Genomic DNA, 15,938 nt, shown 5'->3' on the forward strand with positions numbered 1-15,938 from the left:
GGCAATTGAGAAATAGACACCAGGGACAACAAAGATGGAGGAGGAGAGAGGGTGAAGAGGAGGCAGAACATTATCACAGGAGAAAAGGTGGAGGAGGAGGAGGGTAATCGGGGAATAGATCAGAAAGAAAATTAGTGGGATGAAGGGCATTCGAGTGGGAGACAGCATGTAGAAGAAGACAAGGAACACCAAAGATAAAAACAAGAGACAAAACAAGTCATTCAGACTGAAGCTGGGATGTGTAACAAGGTGCAACGTTAGCTTTGATTTCCCACACTCTTCTGCTCTTCAAAGTGTTGTCATGCCTACAGCAGTTCGAGATTCACTCTAATTGGCCAGAATGGTGACTAAACACCTTCCGTTTTGTACTTCCTGGTCTGGCTTTCGCTCTCCTCTCTGATTATTTAAGATGGTTTGAATATTCCAACAATTCCCTTTTATGATGCCCATGTAGCGCCGGTGGCTCTTCCTCTACTGATTTGCACTTTATTATCTGATCTGTGCTTCCATGGTTGCTGACTTGCTCTGAAGCATTTTTGTGTGTTTTGTCTGTGCAAATAGTCTTGAGAGCTTGAAAAAAAAAACCCTCAACTTCTTTAGGTTTTTTTTGAAGATGTTTCAAGACGTTTTTGTTTCCAAGGTGTAATAAAAAAAAGTGTGGGTCATTCAAGTTATCAGCCAACAGGTGAAACAACTGTGAGACATTGCCCTACCTCACCATCAAGTGAGTCACTGAGGTCACCTGAGGCAAGGTGTGAATGGGGGTTGCAACACAGGGGAAGGCATCACAGGACTGCACTGTAGATGATTGATAGCTACTGTCGCAAGCCACCACCTCTGTTCAGTGATGGTCGCTAAAGGTAGGTGTAGATTTCCACCTTTGCCCCTCTTTCAAACCATCTGTTTTCTCTATTCAAAAAGTGAACACAAAGGTGTGTTCTTTCTCCTTTAAGCAGACATGTACAGCTGTTCTGTTGAGGTGGCTCTCCTATGATGTGCTATGCGTTTGTGGAGTGGCTGTTTGGTCTCTCATATGTAGTTGTCTGAGCACTCCTCACTGCACCGCACCACATACACTATGCTGTTTAACTTGAGGAGGACAGCCCCCACTAGGGGTTTACTGGAACATCTCCATTAGATGTTCTAAAAATGTAGAAGTCCCTTGGGAAGAGAGGCGAAACATCTTCCAAAAAGACCCTAAACAAGTCCAGTTGCAGGGCTCTAGAGTGCGACCAATTTGGTCGCAAATGCGACCAAATTTCTCCATGGTGCGACTAATAAAAAATACTTGGTTGCACCGGTGCGACCAAGTAAAAAAAATACTTGGTCGCACCGGTGTAACCAAGTATTTTCTCGGGAAAAAAGTTTCAGCAACCCTGAAAGTCTCCGTGTGTTCAACAACAGACACACATTATGCCCATGTCGTGTTCTAAACCAATCAGAGATACTCAGAGGCGGGGACCTCTGTGATTGGCCGTGGTCCAGATATTCCTGCAGACCTACTTGTGTTTACGTTTGAAAGTGCGGGCAGATAGAGAAGGGTGAGTAGCCCAGGTCAGAAGTGTATGAATTTGGTATTGAGAAAATATGAAAAGAACAATTGATAACTTTTTCGTTAAGTTAAGGCCTGATCAGTCCAAAATTCTGAGCCAGCGCTCTCCGTTTTTGTCAAACACTGGTCCGGAGACGGCATCAGAAAATGAGCCACATACGATCGACTCCCAGCCGGAGTCCACTGAAAGTAAAAGTGAGAAAATGTATAAATTTTGAATCGAGTGGCTTGACCAGTTTCCCTGGCTAAGATACAGCCAAGCTGACAATATGATGCACTGCATTTATTGTCGCGAGTGTGGAAAGACCATGGCCGGCAACACAGCATTTGTCACTGTTGCTAATACGTTTCGAATTGAAACGCTGAAAAAGCATACAGCATCGAGAAGACACATTATATGCCGCGATAAATGCTCTGCCAAAATGTCCCCGCTCCCCACTGCCTTTCAGCGGCAGGCAGGAGTAAACAGGTCATCGGAGGAGGCCGAGATGATCATTAAGTTTAACATCGCCTACAATATTGCAAAAGAAGAAGTTCCGTTTACTAAGTTCAAGTCAGAAATAACTCTTCACAAGAAAAATGGCTTGGACATAAACCCCACATACAGCAATGATGTTGCGTGCGCCCAGTTTATAGGCGTAATCGCTGACACACTGAAAAAAAAAGACCTCAGTGGAAATTGCGAACAGTACATACATGGCCTTCCTGATCGATGGAGACACAGACATCGCCACAAAAGAATGTGTCATTGTGTACGCTCGTATCTTGCAAAAAGGAAGACCAGCGAATATACTGATTGGACACATTGAGGTCCAGCATGCCCATGCCCAAGGTAAGCCATGTCATGTCACGTAGCCTATGTATATCCCTGGGGCAGGGATAGCTCAGTAGGTAAAGTGGTCGCCCCATGATCGGAAGGTCGGCGGTTCGAATCCACTTAACGGCTACCCTGAGGTACCCCTGAGCAAGGTACCGTCCCTACACACTGCTCCCCGGGCTCCTGCTTAGTGGGCTGCCCACTGCTTCACTGAGTGAATGGGTCAAATGCAGAGAAAAACAAGTAATTTCCCCATGGGGATCAATAAAGTATCCATTATTATTATATGATTAATAATATTACGTCGTGTTACTGAATTAACCATATCTAGCATATTCTTATCATTAAAAATTAAACATAGCAATAATACATGAATATAGAAACTCAAACTGAAAAAGACTGCATTGTAAACTCTTGATCTGATAAGTAAATGGTATTTTTTTTTATTTGTTTAGGAATTTATGCTGCCTCAAAGAAAGCATTTGCTGCTCTTGGGGACCAGTGCAGTAACTGGTTGGATAAAATCATTGCTATGGGGGCTGATGGAGCTGCTGTTAATTTGGGCAGCAAAGGGGGTGTCAAGTTAATCATTTTGAAAGGTTGTTAGTTAATCATTTACAAATCAAAAAAACGTGAACATGTAAAACTGCGCTGTTAAGTAATGCAGTTAAAAAATTTGGGTACGCCTAACTTTTGTGCTTGTACGCCTAAATTTTGTGCTGGTGCGCCTAAATTTTATTTTTAGGCGCACCAGTGCAACCATGGCAAAAAGTTAGTCTAGAGCCCTGAGTTGCCTTCTTTTCAAGACTACAAACCTCTTCAATCAAAAGCAGATGTCCCTGCTTAAGAATTTTTTTAAATGACAATGTTTGTTTTAACAGTTCTCAAACATGTCTGCAGAATATTTATCCACTCTGATCACCTAAAATTTACTTTGGAACACAAAATGACATTAACAGTACCTCCATTTCCCGCCTGTAATATATCACAAATAGCGCTATACCTGTAAGTAATTAACTAGGAATTTATATACTGAAGTCTGTTCATGTGTGGGCGTGAGCATGCATTGCATACTAATGCATGCTTTTAACTTCATTTTAAACACGACTGTTTGATTTGTGCATGCGTGATTTTAAAATTTTCAGCTTTTCACCACAATAAAATGTTGCTCTAACAGTAATAATGTGCACAAAGCATTTTCTTCTTGGTTCTAGGGAACACACCATGTCTGGATGTCGTCAGAAGTTTCAGGCAAGCCTTTAAAGAGCTGTCAAAGACACAGTCTTTGCTCTGAAATTATACAGACACCAACTGTCTTTAACAGTGTGTCTTTTATCAAGCACCTTTATTGCTTGTCTAGGGCCTGCAAGGTGTGGAGGCTCATAAACTACTTTAGCAATGGGGCCAATCAATAAATTATCAAATTAGTTTGTTCTCCAGATGAGTCTCAGGCCAACAAAATTCGCTCACACCCACACACATCTGCTCACCCCTTACTATATGCAGTCTTTTCTGTGCTCATTTACCCATGCACTCTATCAGTCTCTCGCTCTCTCCCATTTTCAGTGCAATAAAATGCTATTTCACTCATTCTCAGACAGAAAAAAAATCTTTTGTTTGACCTCCCTGTTCTGTAAAGCATTTTCAAAGCATCTTATTTCCAAAAAAAAAGGAAACAAAATAAATGTGATTCTTCAAAAGTCAATCTATCATAACAGACAAGTCTCACCTTCTTGGATTCTTTTGGCGTCTTGGGCGTCTTCTTCTTTTTCAGCTTCTTGTCCTCCTGCTCTGGGTCGGAGGTGATTGCAGGATTATCAATCCCACCCTTCCAAGGGTCGACAGGAGAGAGCAGCGGGTCCTCCTCGCTGCCCCGATGGGCTCTTCTGTTTTTCTTTTTCTGAGTGGCCGGGCCAGTCTCCTCTCCATCACTGTCCGAGTGGAATCGTCTTTGGTAGGCTTTCGTCTTGCTGAAAAGGATTTTTGAGCGATCTTTATATTTTGATGGCCGCCTTGCAGCCTGGGATTTCCGATCAAACCCATTCTCTTCCTCTCCTCCTCCGTGGAGAATGTGTAACCCACCAAAAGAGTTCTTTATTTTGATCAGGCGGTTGTGTGCATCTTCAGGCACAGCATATATGTCATCATTGTGGAAGCCCCTGGGTCTAAGCAGGGTGTCCACAGGGTCTGCATAGTTGTCTGATGGCTCCACATCTTCAGTGTGCATCACTGGGGCACGTGGCATTCTTCGATTACTTCGCATACCAGCTTCAATGGTTTTGAGCAGGTTGGGGTCCAGCTTTTTAACATTAGGCCTGGGGAGCACTGGTTTGGGCCGGACGGGTGGAGGCACTTTGTGGTTGCGTTCATGGTCTCCCACAGGTGTGCTATGGACTGGGTACTCATTGCCCTCGAGGTCGATCCTGTATTTAGCCCGCTCACTGGGTGTGGGGAGAAGCTGAACATCATCGCCTATTGGACTATAAGGTGGAGGGGCCTCATTGTCATCGTCGGACTCTGGGTAGTAAGTGTTGTAAGCTGGGGAGTGGCTATGGGGAGAGGTGGGAAAGACATCCTCACTGGCTCCTGTGGTGCACTCACGTGACGAGCTGTCAAACAGGAAGCAGCTCTCAATGTTAGGCTTCTTCTCTAGCACTTCATTGAAAAAAGGGGTGAAAACCTCAGTCTGTCGATGATACTGGGACAGCGAGTAGAGGGCCGTAAACTTGGCAGCAATCTCTGTGGCAATGTGCTCCCCCTCGGTCATCAACTCCTTGATGGCATCATTCTCAAAGAAATCCGCCTGGCTGTCTGTGATTGCCACCATCTGCACGGGGATTACATCCTGGACTTCTGCCAGGAAGGCTCGCAGGGTCGCCATGGAAGCTTTGCGTTTGGCAGAGTAGACCAAAATGTAGCCATGCACTAGTTCATCTTTACGAACACCAATGGCAGAGTGGTAGGAGAGGACGGTGACCTGGATCCTCCTCCTGCTGTCCCCTATGATCTTATCCAGTATCAGTGTGTTGCTCTGACCAGGCTGTCCAGCGCTACAGCAATGCGAGTCTAGAAACGGCGAGAGGATGAGGTCAACGCTGAAGGGATCCCAGCACATGGCGCACATGACTATTCTAAGGTCCATCTCTGACATGTCTTTGATACATGGCAGTGGGGCCAAGACCTCAAAGCTATGCTTTAGCCCCTCCAGCACTGCTCTGAGACCCTGCTTAATTTGGAACTCAGTGAATTTGCGAGGAAAGGCTCCGGAGGGGATGTCGACAAAGGTGCACTGCAATTTGTTTGCCAGCTGCTGACCCTGGTGCCTCAAGATGGGTATGTTTTTACAAACACTGTCTCTCTGATTTGCCAGGATGAGAATAAAAGGGAGCGGCTGAGCAAATCTATCTCGCCGACTCTGTGCTATCTCCGCCCTTATCCTGCCTATGCAATCGCCAATAGAGTTAAGCGACTCTATTGAGTTGAACACACAAAAGCAGCCGTGTGGCTTAAAAGTGGTGACCCATGTGTGGCTGAAGAGCAAAGTGGAGTTGACGTCCACAGGAAGAAGCTCCAGTTCATAGATTTTACCATCTAGAGTGTACTCATCGTCTGTAGACTGAGCTCGGATCTCATTGGCTAGGTCCTGTGAGAGACCCTCCTTTCCCAGGAGGCAGAGGTTTATTTTATCGATGTTGGCACTGTTATAGTAAAGATTAGAGCGTCCGTGGTCGAGCTGTACCAGCCTGTTTGCTAAAACTTGCTCCACTTTCAGATCCACACAGTTCTGCCCGCTCAGGCATGTCTCCTTAGTGGGATGATAAACAAACCCAATGTGTTTGAGGAGGAGCGACTCTCTATCTGGGGCAAGTTTCTGCAGTGCTCTGTATCTGGGCTCCTCATTCAGCACACTGTGAATTTCACTCATCTTGTCACAGCTGGGGGTTGCATTCAGGTCCAAGTCATAGAATAACTCGGCGTGCTCGAAAAGCATTTCCTGAAAATCCTCTTTAGCCCTTTCAACTATTTCCTGCTGGTGCCTACAGTAAACATCCCTCCTATCTGATTCCGTGATGTACTTGTAGGCCTCATCCTCCATGACAAAGCACATGACTTCCTCCCAAGGCTGCCCTGGAGTGATAAAATGAACCCTCTCCAATGTCTTCTTGAACCTCTCTTTCATTTCCCCCCTCCTCTTCTCAGACAGAAGATGCTGGACGTGATTATGGTAAATTCTCTCACCGTCCGGTGTATCAAGAAGGTCAAAGGGTATCCTACGGTCACTGTTATCAATATGGTCCGTCTCGTCCCACGGTGTATTTTCCAGTATCACAAACCAGTACTGGAAATCAGACCTGTTCCGGATCACACTCTGTGCCTCGGGCCATGAAAGGTGTTCAATCTCGTCCAGGTTATTGAGGATGTTGTTAAGGGTTTTCGGTAGCGTCGTCAGATACTCCTCCCTTCTCCTCTTAATGTGCTCCTGTTTCAGTTGTGCAATGTGCTTTGTGAACATGTTGCGGGCCTTCTTGGTGCCCTCCAAGGTAATGAACTCATAATAGTCAGACTGCCCCTTTAGATTATTCATCACAGTTTTCCAAGTGATGTGATAATCTCTAACTGAGTGTACCATCAATTTCTCAAATCTATCTGTTGCTGAGGCAACAAGCTGACGTTGGATTTTATAGGCCTCCAGGTATGGCACAGTTTTTGGCTTCCCTCTTGTTTTATCCAGCTGCTGGATTAGGGCGTTGAAGCAAAGCTCTGTGTTGACATTGGAGCGTGCTGACGTTTCAATTAGCATCAGGTTCTTCTTACTGGCAACAAAGCCCTGCAGGTCCCTCAGGTACTGGTCTACACACTCATCACATTTCGTGGCAGCAACAACAATAGGCTTCTTTGACTTGACAATTTGAGAGTAAAGGCTATTGACAAATTTCATTTGGTCATCAAACTTCCTGTTGCAACCCTTACTAACATCAATGCACAACAAAAAGGCATCGATGTTTAGCTTCCCATCAGGCATTTGCTTCTGATCAAAGTCCTGCTCCAAGCCCAGCTGGTCTGTGCAGATGTACATAAGCTTCTCTGCTGACTGGAGCTTGGTTGCTGCTGCCCGCTTTGTGTATGGCTGCAAGTTCGTACTCCGATGCGGAAGAAACGTCTGGTCATCGATGAACTCCGTTTGTTCAATGATTTGGATTTTATAGTCCAATCCCTCATCCCCTCGATGCGACACCTCTCCCCAGTACAAGAAGTGGTCGTTGTTAACTACACGACCACCAAAGTCTATCGTGCTGAGCACCGAGGTGTGCTCCGAGTAGTAGTTGTCTGCATCTGGACGCACATATCGGTTGCATAGGCAGGACTTCCCCACGCCACAATTTCCCTTCTCTTTCTCCGTCCCCGAGAGGCCAACCACGCTGACGGCGAATGTTGGGGGGCGTGCATCCTTGTTCTTGGCCATTATATCCCCCCACTCATTGCTAAACTAGTTACTCTCAGGAAGAAAAGGTCATGATATCATCCCAGGTCTGCTTGTCAGTGATACAGAGATGCATTCATTTTCATTTTCCCTGGTTCCAGTGAATGCTCTTCTCCGTATATATCTCGGTTTCTATCCTGGATCTTATTCAAGCTGGGATAGAGCAGCCCACGGCTCCTTTTATCACCTGCCTGCAAGATATGGAATTCAAAATTAGGAGAAGATACAAGCAAATCAAACAAATCCACATTTTCAGCCTTCTGTTGTACTTACTATAAAAAATATAATCAGCTTCTATTTGTCTACATCATGCTCTGGAACACACATGGACATGTAAATTGTGAAGCAATAAAAGAAAATCATACATGTTCATCTAAAATTAGATTGTGTTAACAAAAAATGAGGTAAAATACACTTTATCATATTTGAATAGGGAAAAAAAGCTCACTCGTGGGTTTGAGGAGGTTTTAGTCAGCCCTTTTATGTGTAAATAATAAACTACACTGGTTTAAAAACCCTACTGCAATAGGTTTATAATGTAAAAATGTGATGCAAAGGCCTACAACAATTTTGAAAGTGAAAAAGGGAAAACTTTGTTATCAAAACTGCAATATCAAAATGGCATTCTAGGAAGACAACAACCAAAGTGTGACAGCAACATTTATATAAGAGAGGGAGAGTAGTACAGTCACGGAGGGCTCAGCAATGTCACTCTTCCCGTTGCTGAGAAAAATAAGTGCTTTCAACCAATTTGTGCCGAGGCAGAATAAAAATGGCATGCAACTCCAGCCCTTTGATAGCCACTGACCTAGAAATGATTTACTTTACTCTGAGAAAGAAACAGAAAATAAATCAGTTCTCAGATTTGTTACCATTACCAGCACAAACCAGCCTTGCATAATTAAGAGTAAATGTATAATCCTGATTACTTTGCTTGCTGTTGTCACAATAGATTTTGCCTGATATTCCGGTTCTGACTATTAATCCTGATTATAACTGTTGACTATTTGACTAGCAGCATTAACAAGCAAGTGAAACTAAACATTTCACTGTCGACAATCAGGATAATCAGCAATTCCTGATTGAATAAACAGAAAATGCCTACATGTGATTGACCGGGCAATCTTTCTGTAAATATTATCTAAATTAACACGGTCAAATACAGCTGAAACCTTCCATGACCTTACTCGAGGCTGATAAGTGATAGCTGCAGAGACAATTAGAGTCACTGTTGTTTTTACAGAACAGTTGCAATCAGTCAGTGAATCTGCCTGCGTGTGCTGGAATTTCTACATGCAGAACGACGGCATGCTGAGCCTGAGAAACTGCACCAGAGCAGAAATCTGGTTTGCTGACATAAAATGACGAGGTTTCCCCTGACTCTTCACAGAGACCAAGGTGATGATGTCACCTGTGGGATGGGAGTGTACACAGGGCTCAGCAGAAACAAAGACATTAAAAAAAGGAGGGGACATGGCTGTAAACTGGCTCATGTCAAATGACAAAAAAGATTTTAAAAGGCTCACCTTCCAAGAATCCTTTTTGGATAGACTACAAGCCAAACCTAACTTACAAACCAAACTTAAGCATAAACTGGAAGAAACTGGCTTAATGATAGAAAATGTGCTTTAAACTGCATGGTCTTTATATCTCAAAACCACCCAGATAGTCTGTCAGGTTTACAAACCTATGTACTATATGCTACAACATGCTACTGTGCCACACCTGACTGTAGTAGCAGTCAGATAGAAGTATATACTTCTATCTGACTGCTACTACAGTCAAATACGAGCTTATAGATATTTTGAAGGCAGAAATTATAATTATTCTATGTATTTTTTTCCTGTCTTTCTAACTGACTTATTGCTGATCCTGCTTTTAGTCCCACATTAACTGACTGATCATAGGCTATATCCAGTTTGTCTCCCCAGCAGCCAAAACAAGCCTAAATATAGAAATGACAATAAACATCAAACTAAGGCCATCTACTGACTGATGACACTCCACCCAGGAATACATATGGAATCTTCACCTGGTTACTAACTTAAACAATCAGTTACAAACTGCAAAATCTACTCGTGTGGATTTGAAAATTAATCACTGCAATGCTACATTCCTGGCACCTCAGTGTTTGAGATCTGTCACCCAAATTCCAGCATCTGCTTTGCATTAATTTCAGATGATATCAAAGTTGTCAATCCACAAGGTCAATATGAATGAATAAGTGCCACACATGAGAAACAGTGGCAGTAATGGGCAATTAGCTTCACACTGAAGACAACCAGAAGGGGCGGGTGATGGTTTTATTATTGCAAACAGCCAACACTAGAGCCTAAACTGCATTTATGCTGCACTAATAGCTAAAAGTAGCCGTGTGCATCATGATTAGTCCATTCACTGTGAGGCTGCAGGGGGTGGATTAAGGTATCACTTGGCAAGCTGGTTTTAGAGATGACTAAATGCTGTTAAGCCCTGAAACACAGCAGAACACACTGCCAATGATGATAAACCTTTTAAAGCTACACTGGCTGGAATTTGTCAGTAGAATTAAACTTTTTATTGCTTTATTTATTTAGTATTATTATTCCATCCTAAGTCTGTGGTGCTATACCAGAGAAGGGTGTGCCAATCATTTAAAATGAGGCACAACTAGTTTCTTCTGACCTGGGTACAGACAGCTCTCCTCCCACAAGAAGTGAAGAATCAGAACTCAGAAGCAAAACAGAAACCACTTCCTAAAAGGTAGCGTGAGCTCCCTGTTAGAGGAGGAACTGACTCCCCCAAGTATTGAATCTTGTCCTCCACACTAAGGACTAGTTTACTGCTACAGCCTAACTCCCAGAATTTCTGAATTTCAACTTTTTAAAACCATTCATCATCTGCCATCATCAGAAGAACTACAGTTGATATAAAGCACCAATTTATTAGGCGCATAACGTCCACCACAGAATGCTACAAAAGATCTACCACATCCAGAAATAATCAGTATCAAAAGGAAACTCGTCACTGTGACACTGATCAAAATCTAAAAATTTGACTCCAAGTGTCAGAGTATGCAGTGGTGTTTCCCGTAAAGTGCCTTCCTTGTAAGACGCTCATTCTTTAAAAACTGTGTCACCCTCCTCCAAAGTCAGGTACAGACCTGAACCTGGGCGTCACTCATCTGACTTCCCCCTCCCTGGGGGTATGAATGATGTAAGAACAACAGTTTATAGGCCAAATGACACAATCACCCCCCCCCCCTCATCACTCGCAGGGCTTGTCAGTGCTAGTGCCTTTATGCAGTCTGTAGAAGCCAATGCTAGCTATGAATATTTGCCAGTATATTAGCATAATGCCAATATCCATTTTTTCCTGGGAGCAATGCAGACAAAACTGCAAACCCTTCCAGACTAGCCTATCCATGAATATCAATTCTAACAGAAAAGGAAATGTTAAAATGATAAAGACGGGAACTCCACTTTACCATTCTTTCTACCAAATCCCTACAGGTTTCACACTATGACACAATACATATATTATTTTGATATCTTCTAAGGAAAGACTAGGATTTATTTGACTTTTCAGACCACTGTTAATAACCGGATCGTTAGCTTTTCTCCAAAAAGGCCATCTAAGAGAAAAAGCTGAAGAGAAAAACCTGAAACACACTGACACAGACGACAGTGATGGACATAAGAGCCCCATCACATCATTTAGTGAACCCTTATGGTTTTATGGACACTGAAAAGACACAGTAGCACATTCTAAGTGGAAACAACAAAGAACCTAATTGCCATTATCAACACAAATGGGTCCCACTAATAACTGATGCTTTTAAAAATAAAGAAAAATCTCTGTAACTCAGCATTAGGGCAGTTTTTTTTTTTTGCAGCGAGGTCTGCAAAAAAGGGAGGAAGCATTATGATGGGGTCTTGGATAAAAGCCGGACTGCCCCTTTAATGAGAGTTTGGGAAAGGGGCAAAGGGAGAAGCAGCAGCCTGAGTCGATGCAAATGGCATGCAGAGCTGCTGCAGCAGGACAAACCCACTGACCTGCCTGCGTATTGTGAGGCACCGAAGGGGGGAAAGGCGTTAAAAAGCACCTAATGACATATGTGGTTACAACTCTTCAGCACCGCTGAGACGTTAAGGGTGTGTATGTGTAAACACACCCTCGTTAATGTCGGGAAAATTCAATAATCTGCCCAGCGGCACTCCTGGATGTGACCCTCCACTCAGCCCTCCGTCCCCTCGAGCTAATGTTAGCAGGACATTAACGCAGAAAATCCAGCAACTTCCAAAAGCACTCAAAAACAATTAAACGACCTATTAATGCGAGGCGGGCGTGAAGGCTATAAACTCAGACGACAGCTGCGATTTTTTCCCTACTCCGTGATTACTTCAAATTTTCTGCTTTAACATATGTGTAACAGTGTTATAAAGCCAACTGAAAACGGGTGGGTATCACATAAAACATCAAAGTAGTCTAGAAAAGAGGAGTGAGAGTGAGTTAGAGGAGTTAACGTGAATTAGTTATGCTGGAATTAAAACCAGCAGACCTTTATATTAAGTTAATGCGTCAATCCTTCGAGGCTAATGCTGGGAGCCCCGGGAACTGATAGGGCGGTTATGTATCTACCCTAGAGAGAAAAGGCGATACCCGGCTCGGCCTGCCTTGGCCCTGATACTGCTCCAGGAGAGGAAAAACCCACCTTTCCCAATCCTACAAGCTAGCATTAGCCGAACACTGTTAGCCTAGCATGCCAGGAGGATGAGTTAGCTAGTGGCTAATGTTAGCAACAGCCTCACATTGGGAAGACTTATTAAAATTACAACCTTGGCTGATTTAACAAGCCCGTCTCACGTCCCCATCCCAGGTTCTTTTGACTCGGGATGGCGCAGTGGTGCGGGCACCCTTCACCCACAAAAAAGGAGTGCTAGTTTAGCTAATGAAGTACCAATCCCAGTCCAAATACATTCCCCTACCCACCTAATAACATGGTCGCTCCCAGATCCACATACCACGGAGAAGAGGAGAAAGCATTCCCACATTAAAAGGCAATCAAAACTCTTTTCACAATCCACAATCCGTGGTCACTGGCGACTTCCCCAAAATCCGAAGTCAGTTTTAGTTGAAGGTGTAGTCCACTGTAGTCCTACAAGCCCGGTTAGCCCGTATTTTAGTGTATTTTGGTGCTGTTAGTGTGGTATGCGTTGAAAGCCGAAACCTGGCTCTGTATGCTCCCTCCCCTCTCAGCAGCACAGCCAGGCAGTAATGGCGACTTTCTCTCTCTCTTCCACTCCCTCTGCTGACACTATGTCGCTCTACCTTTCCCGTTCTCTCTCTTGCTCTCTCCACTGATCCACCTGACTCTCTCTCTCTCTTATGCCACATTAATAATATGTAACATGAGGTGTAAAATCAATTTCACTGGCATGCAAAAGAGCACAGAGTAAGTTAAAGGTACCCATTGGAAACTGGAATTCTTGTGTTCAAAGCTAATTCATTCAGTTTTATATTATTATGAACAGAATTTTAAGAAACGGCCACCATTACCTCGTGTTAACAATTAATTTATGTAAATGTTTAGGATTTTATCAAATGAGATTATAATACCATAATAATATTATTAGTACCAAATTGTCCCATGAGATGGGTCAACCAAGCTAGTCAGTAAGCCTTTGTGTTAACATTGGTGGCTAATCTTGAGGAAAAGGTGACAAAGCTAAAAAGAAATAAGAACAGCAGTATACCAAAAATATATTTTAACACACCCACCGGTAAAATGCTTCCCCCTGGTGGTAAACGTTTTAGTTCAAATCTATAGGGGTGATTACAAAAAGTATCTTTAAATTTCTAAACTTAGCTTTAATAAAATGTTAAACATGCACAGATTTTAACACAACATATGGAAAATATGATTACACTAACAACAAAAAAATTTTAAGGCTTTCATTTTGAAAGGAGAAATGTGCAAATATGAAGCTATTTGCATCAGACTAATGATATCATTTAAAGCTAAGTTATCAATAGCTTTATCAATTGCTTTCTTAATTCACAATAACACAACTGGTAAAACAAGCTGATCAGCTTCGATTTCCTTTGTTCCATAAAAAGGCAAGTATAAAATAGCATCACACCTGACTCTTCATGTCAAATTGAATCTTGATTTTTGTTTTTTATCATCCTTCTCATATTTTTTGCCTTTAAATTGTCCACTGAGTTCTGTGTTGCTTCTATGTTGCAAGTTTCATCTTTTTCTTTTGTTTTATGTTGAGTTTCTCAACTTCACCTGTCACATCTGTTTTATTCCAGATTTTTACATTTCAGTATCTGACTTTCATGTTTTTTTATGTACGTTAAAAAGAGAAATTCTTCAGTATGCTATATAACAAGCAGAGTTGGCTAACTGGATATGGGGTGAGCAATGCGTCCTTTGCTTTCTGTGTTTGCTGTGTCAACCACTGTGGGTTTATGGTACTTAAAGCACTTGAAAGAAAAGTGTGAAAGACACAAGAGTAGCTATAGCCACTTGGACAATAGCATGAAAGCTTTTTGGCAGCCTTAGCATAGTAGAACAGCTGGATAAAGGCTATCAAATTGGCAGAAGAAAGCACAATGAAGAAGTGACACAAAATCACCACATTCTGTCTAGAATCAAAGAAGAAAGTGTGTACTTTATTGGTCCCCGTGGGGAAAATCCCTCTCTGCATTTAACCCATTCACTCAGTGAAGCAGTGGGCAGCCATTGGGCGCCCGGGGAGCAGTGTGTAGGGACGGTACCTTGCTCAGGGGTACCTCAGGGTAGCTGTTCAGGGGAATCGAACCCCCGACCTTCCGATCATGGGGCCACCACTCTACCTACTGAGCTATCCCTGCCCAAACTCAATTATAAGCACAAATCCATAAAACTGCAGTGTTTATACGACTCGCATGCAACTGTAGTAACAGAATATCGAGAGATATATTCTCCCTTCTTTGTGATTTTTCACCCTGTCCATTTTTACCTTTCCGTCTTTGTGCCTCTGTCTCGTCCCTGATTCATTTCAATAATCCTCTTTATTGGCATAAATGTTAGATGAACCATGTTGCCAAATCATCTAAACACAAATTCAAATTTCACTCTCGCTCTCACTCTCTCTGTGATGTAATTAGGGATTGTTTTTTCCCAGTGAAAATTGTTTAATCATGTATAATGTGCCTGTGGATTATTCCAACAGGGAATACAGGTTCAGACAGTGAGTGGATGCAGCGTGTCCTCGGGAAGCAGTTGAGGTTAGTCAGTGAATTAAGCACTGTTTTCTCTCTAGGTGCTTAAAACAACAAAGTAAATTCAAATGTCCTTTCTGTGGTGTTACTGTGTAAATACTGACAGTAAGTAAAGGAAACTCTGCACACACTGTTGGATAGTGGTGAGCCACGGTTGCACAAAGGAGTCCACACAATGAAAACCCTTCATTTATATTTCAGTTGTTCTGGACTGGGATCAATATGGACTGCTGTGGTTCCAGTGAATTCCCTTGAGTGAAATGGTGTGTTAATGAGCCTCAGAGCTCAGAAAGACTACACTCCCTCTGACAGGAGTGAACACTAAGCAGGGATGGGTCAGAAAAACCTAGCAGACGGTGAAGTCATATCAATTTATTATAACCAATACAGGGAAAGCCGTCCTTTGTCCTGAAAAAGAAAAAATGCCATTGATCGTGACCTGCATTCAGTTCAGGTGTTTGTTCATCTTTCACTTACAAAGTGTTTCTGTCTCAAACACACTTGGTTTCGAGTTCAGTCCATCACCATTTTGAAAGCTTCCTTTCCAGAGCTCCCATTTCACACCAGTGATGTAACAATGCCACAGGGACAAATCCATCAGAGAAGAAGAAACACTGAAAGCAATTTGTAAACCCAAGGGACACCAGAGACCAGAGTGAAACGTGGCTATAGTGGAAAGGTTTGCTTTGAGTGTACACAGTTATAGACAACCTGCATGGCATTATACAGGCTCTGTGGCTGTATTTGTTGTTGTCTTTTATTGTAGGCCATATTTTGCAAGCTCAGGCTTGTAAATATAATCTTTTTCCACTTCAAGAACTTAAAGTAGTTATCAG

General features: G+C 42.9%; 1 protein-coding gene across 1 annotated transcript in view; it reads right to left on the minus strand.

Moving 5' to 3' along the window:
• Nucleotides 1–13,112, minus strand: part of arhgap5 (Rho GTPase activating protein 5) — a 53,576-nt gene extending 40,464 nt beyond the window's left edge. The window contains exons 1-2 of the mRNA XM_026151197.2: nucleotides 12,823–13,112; nucleotides 4,099–8,042 (exon numbers count right to left, since the gene is read on the minus strand). Of these exons, the coding sequence (XP_026006982.2) occupies nucleotides 4,099–7,833 (3,735 nt within the window). The 5' untranslated portion in view covers nucleotides 7,834–8,042; nucleotides 12,823–13,112. The remainder of the gene's footprint in view (nucleotides 1–4,098; nucleotides 8,043–12,822) is intronic.
• Nucleotides 13,113–15,938: the final 2,826 nt, after the last annotated feature.

The sequence above is a fragment of the Astatotilapia calliptera genome, chromosome 19 (assembly GCF_964374335.1).
Source record: "Astatotilapia calliptera chromosome 19, fAstCal68.1, whole genome shotgun sequence".
Classification (NCBI taxonomy): Eukaryota; Metazoa; Chordata; class Actinopteri; order Cichliformes; family Cichlidae; genus Astatotilapia; species Astatotilapia calliptera.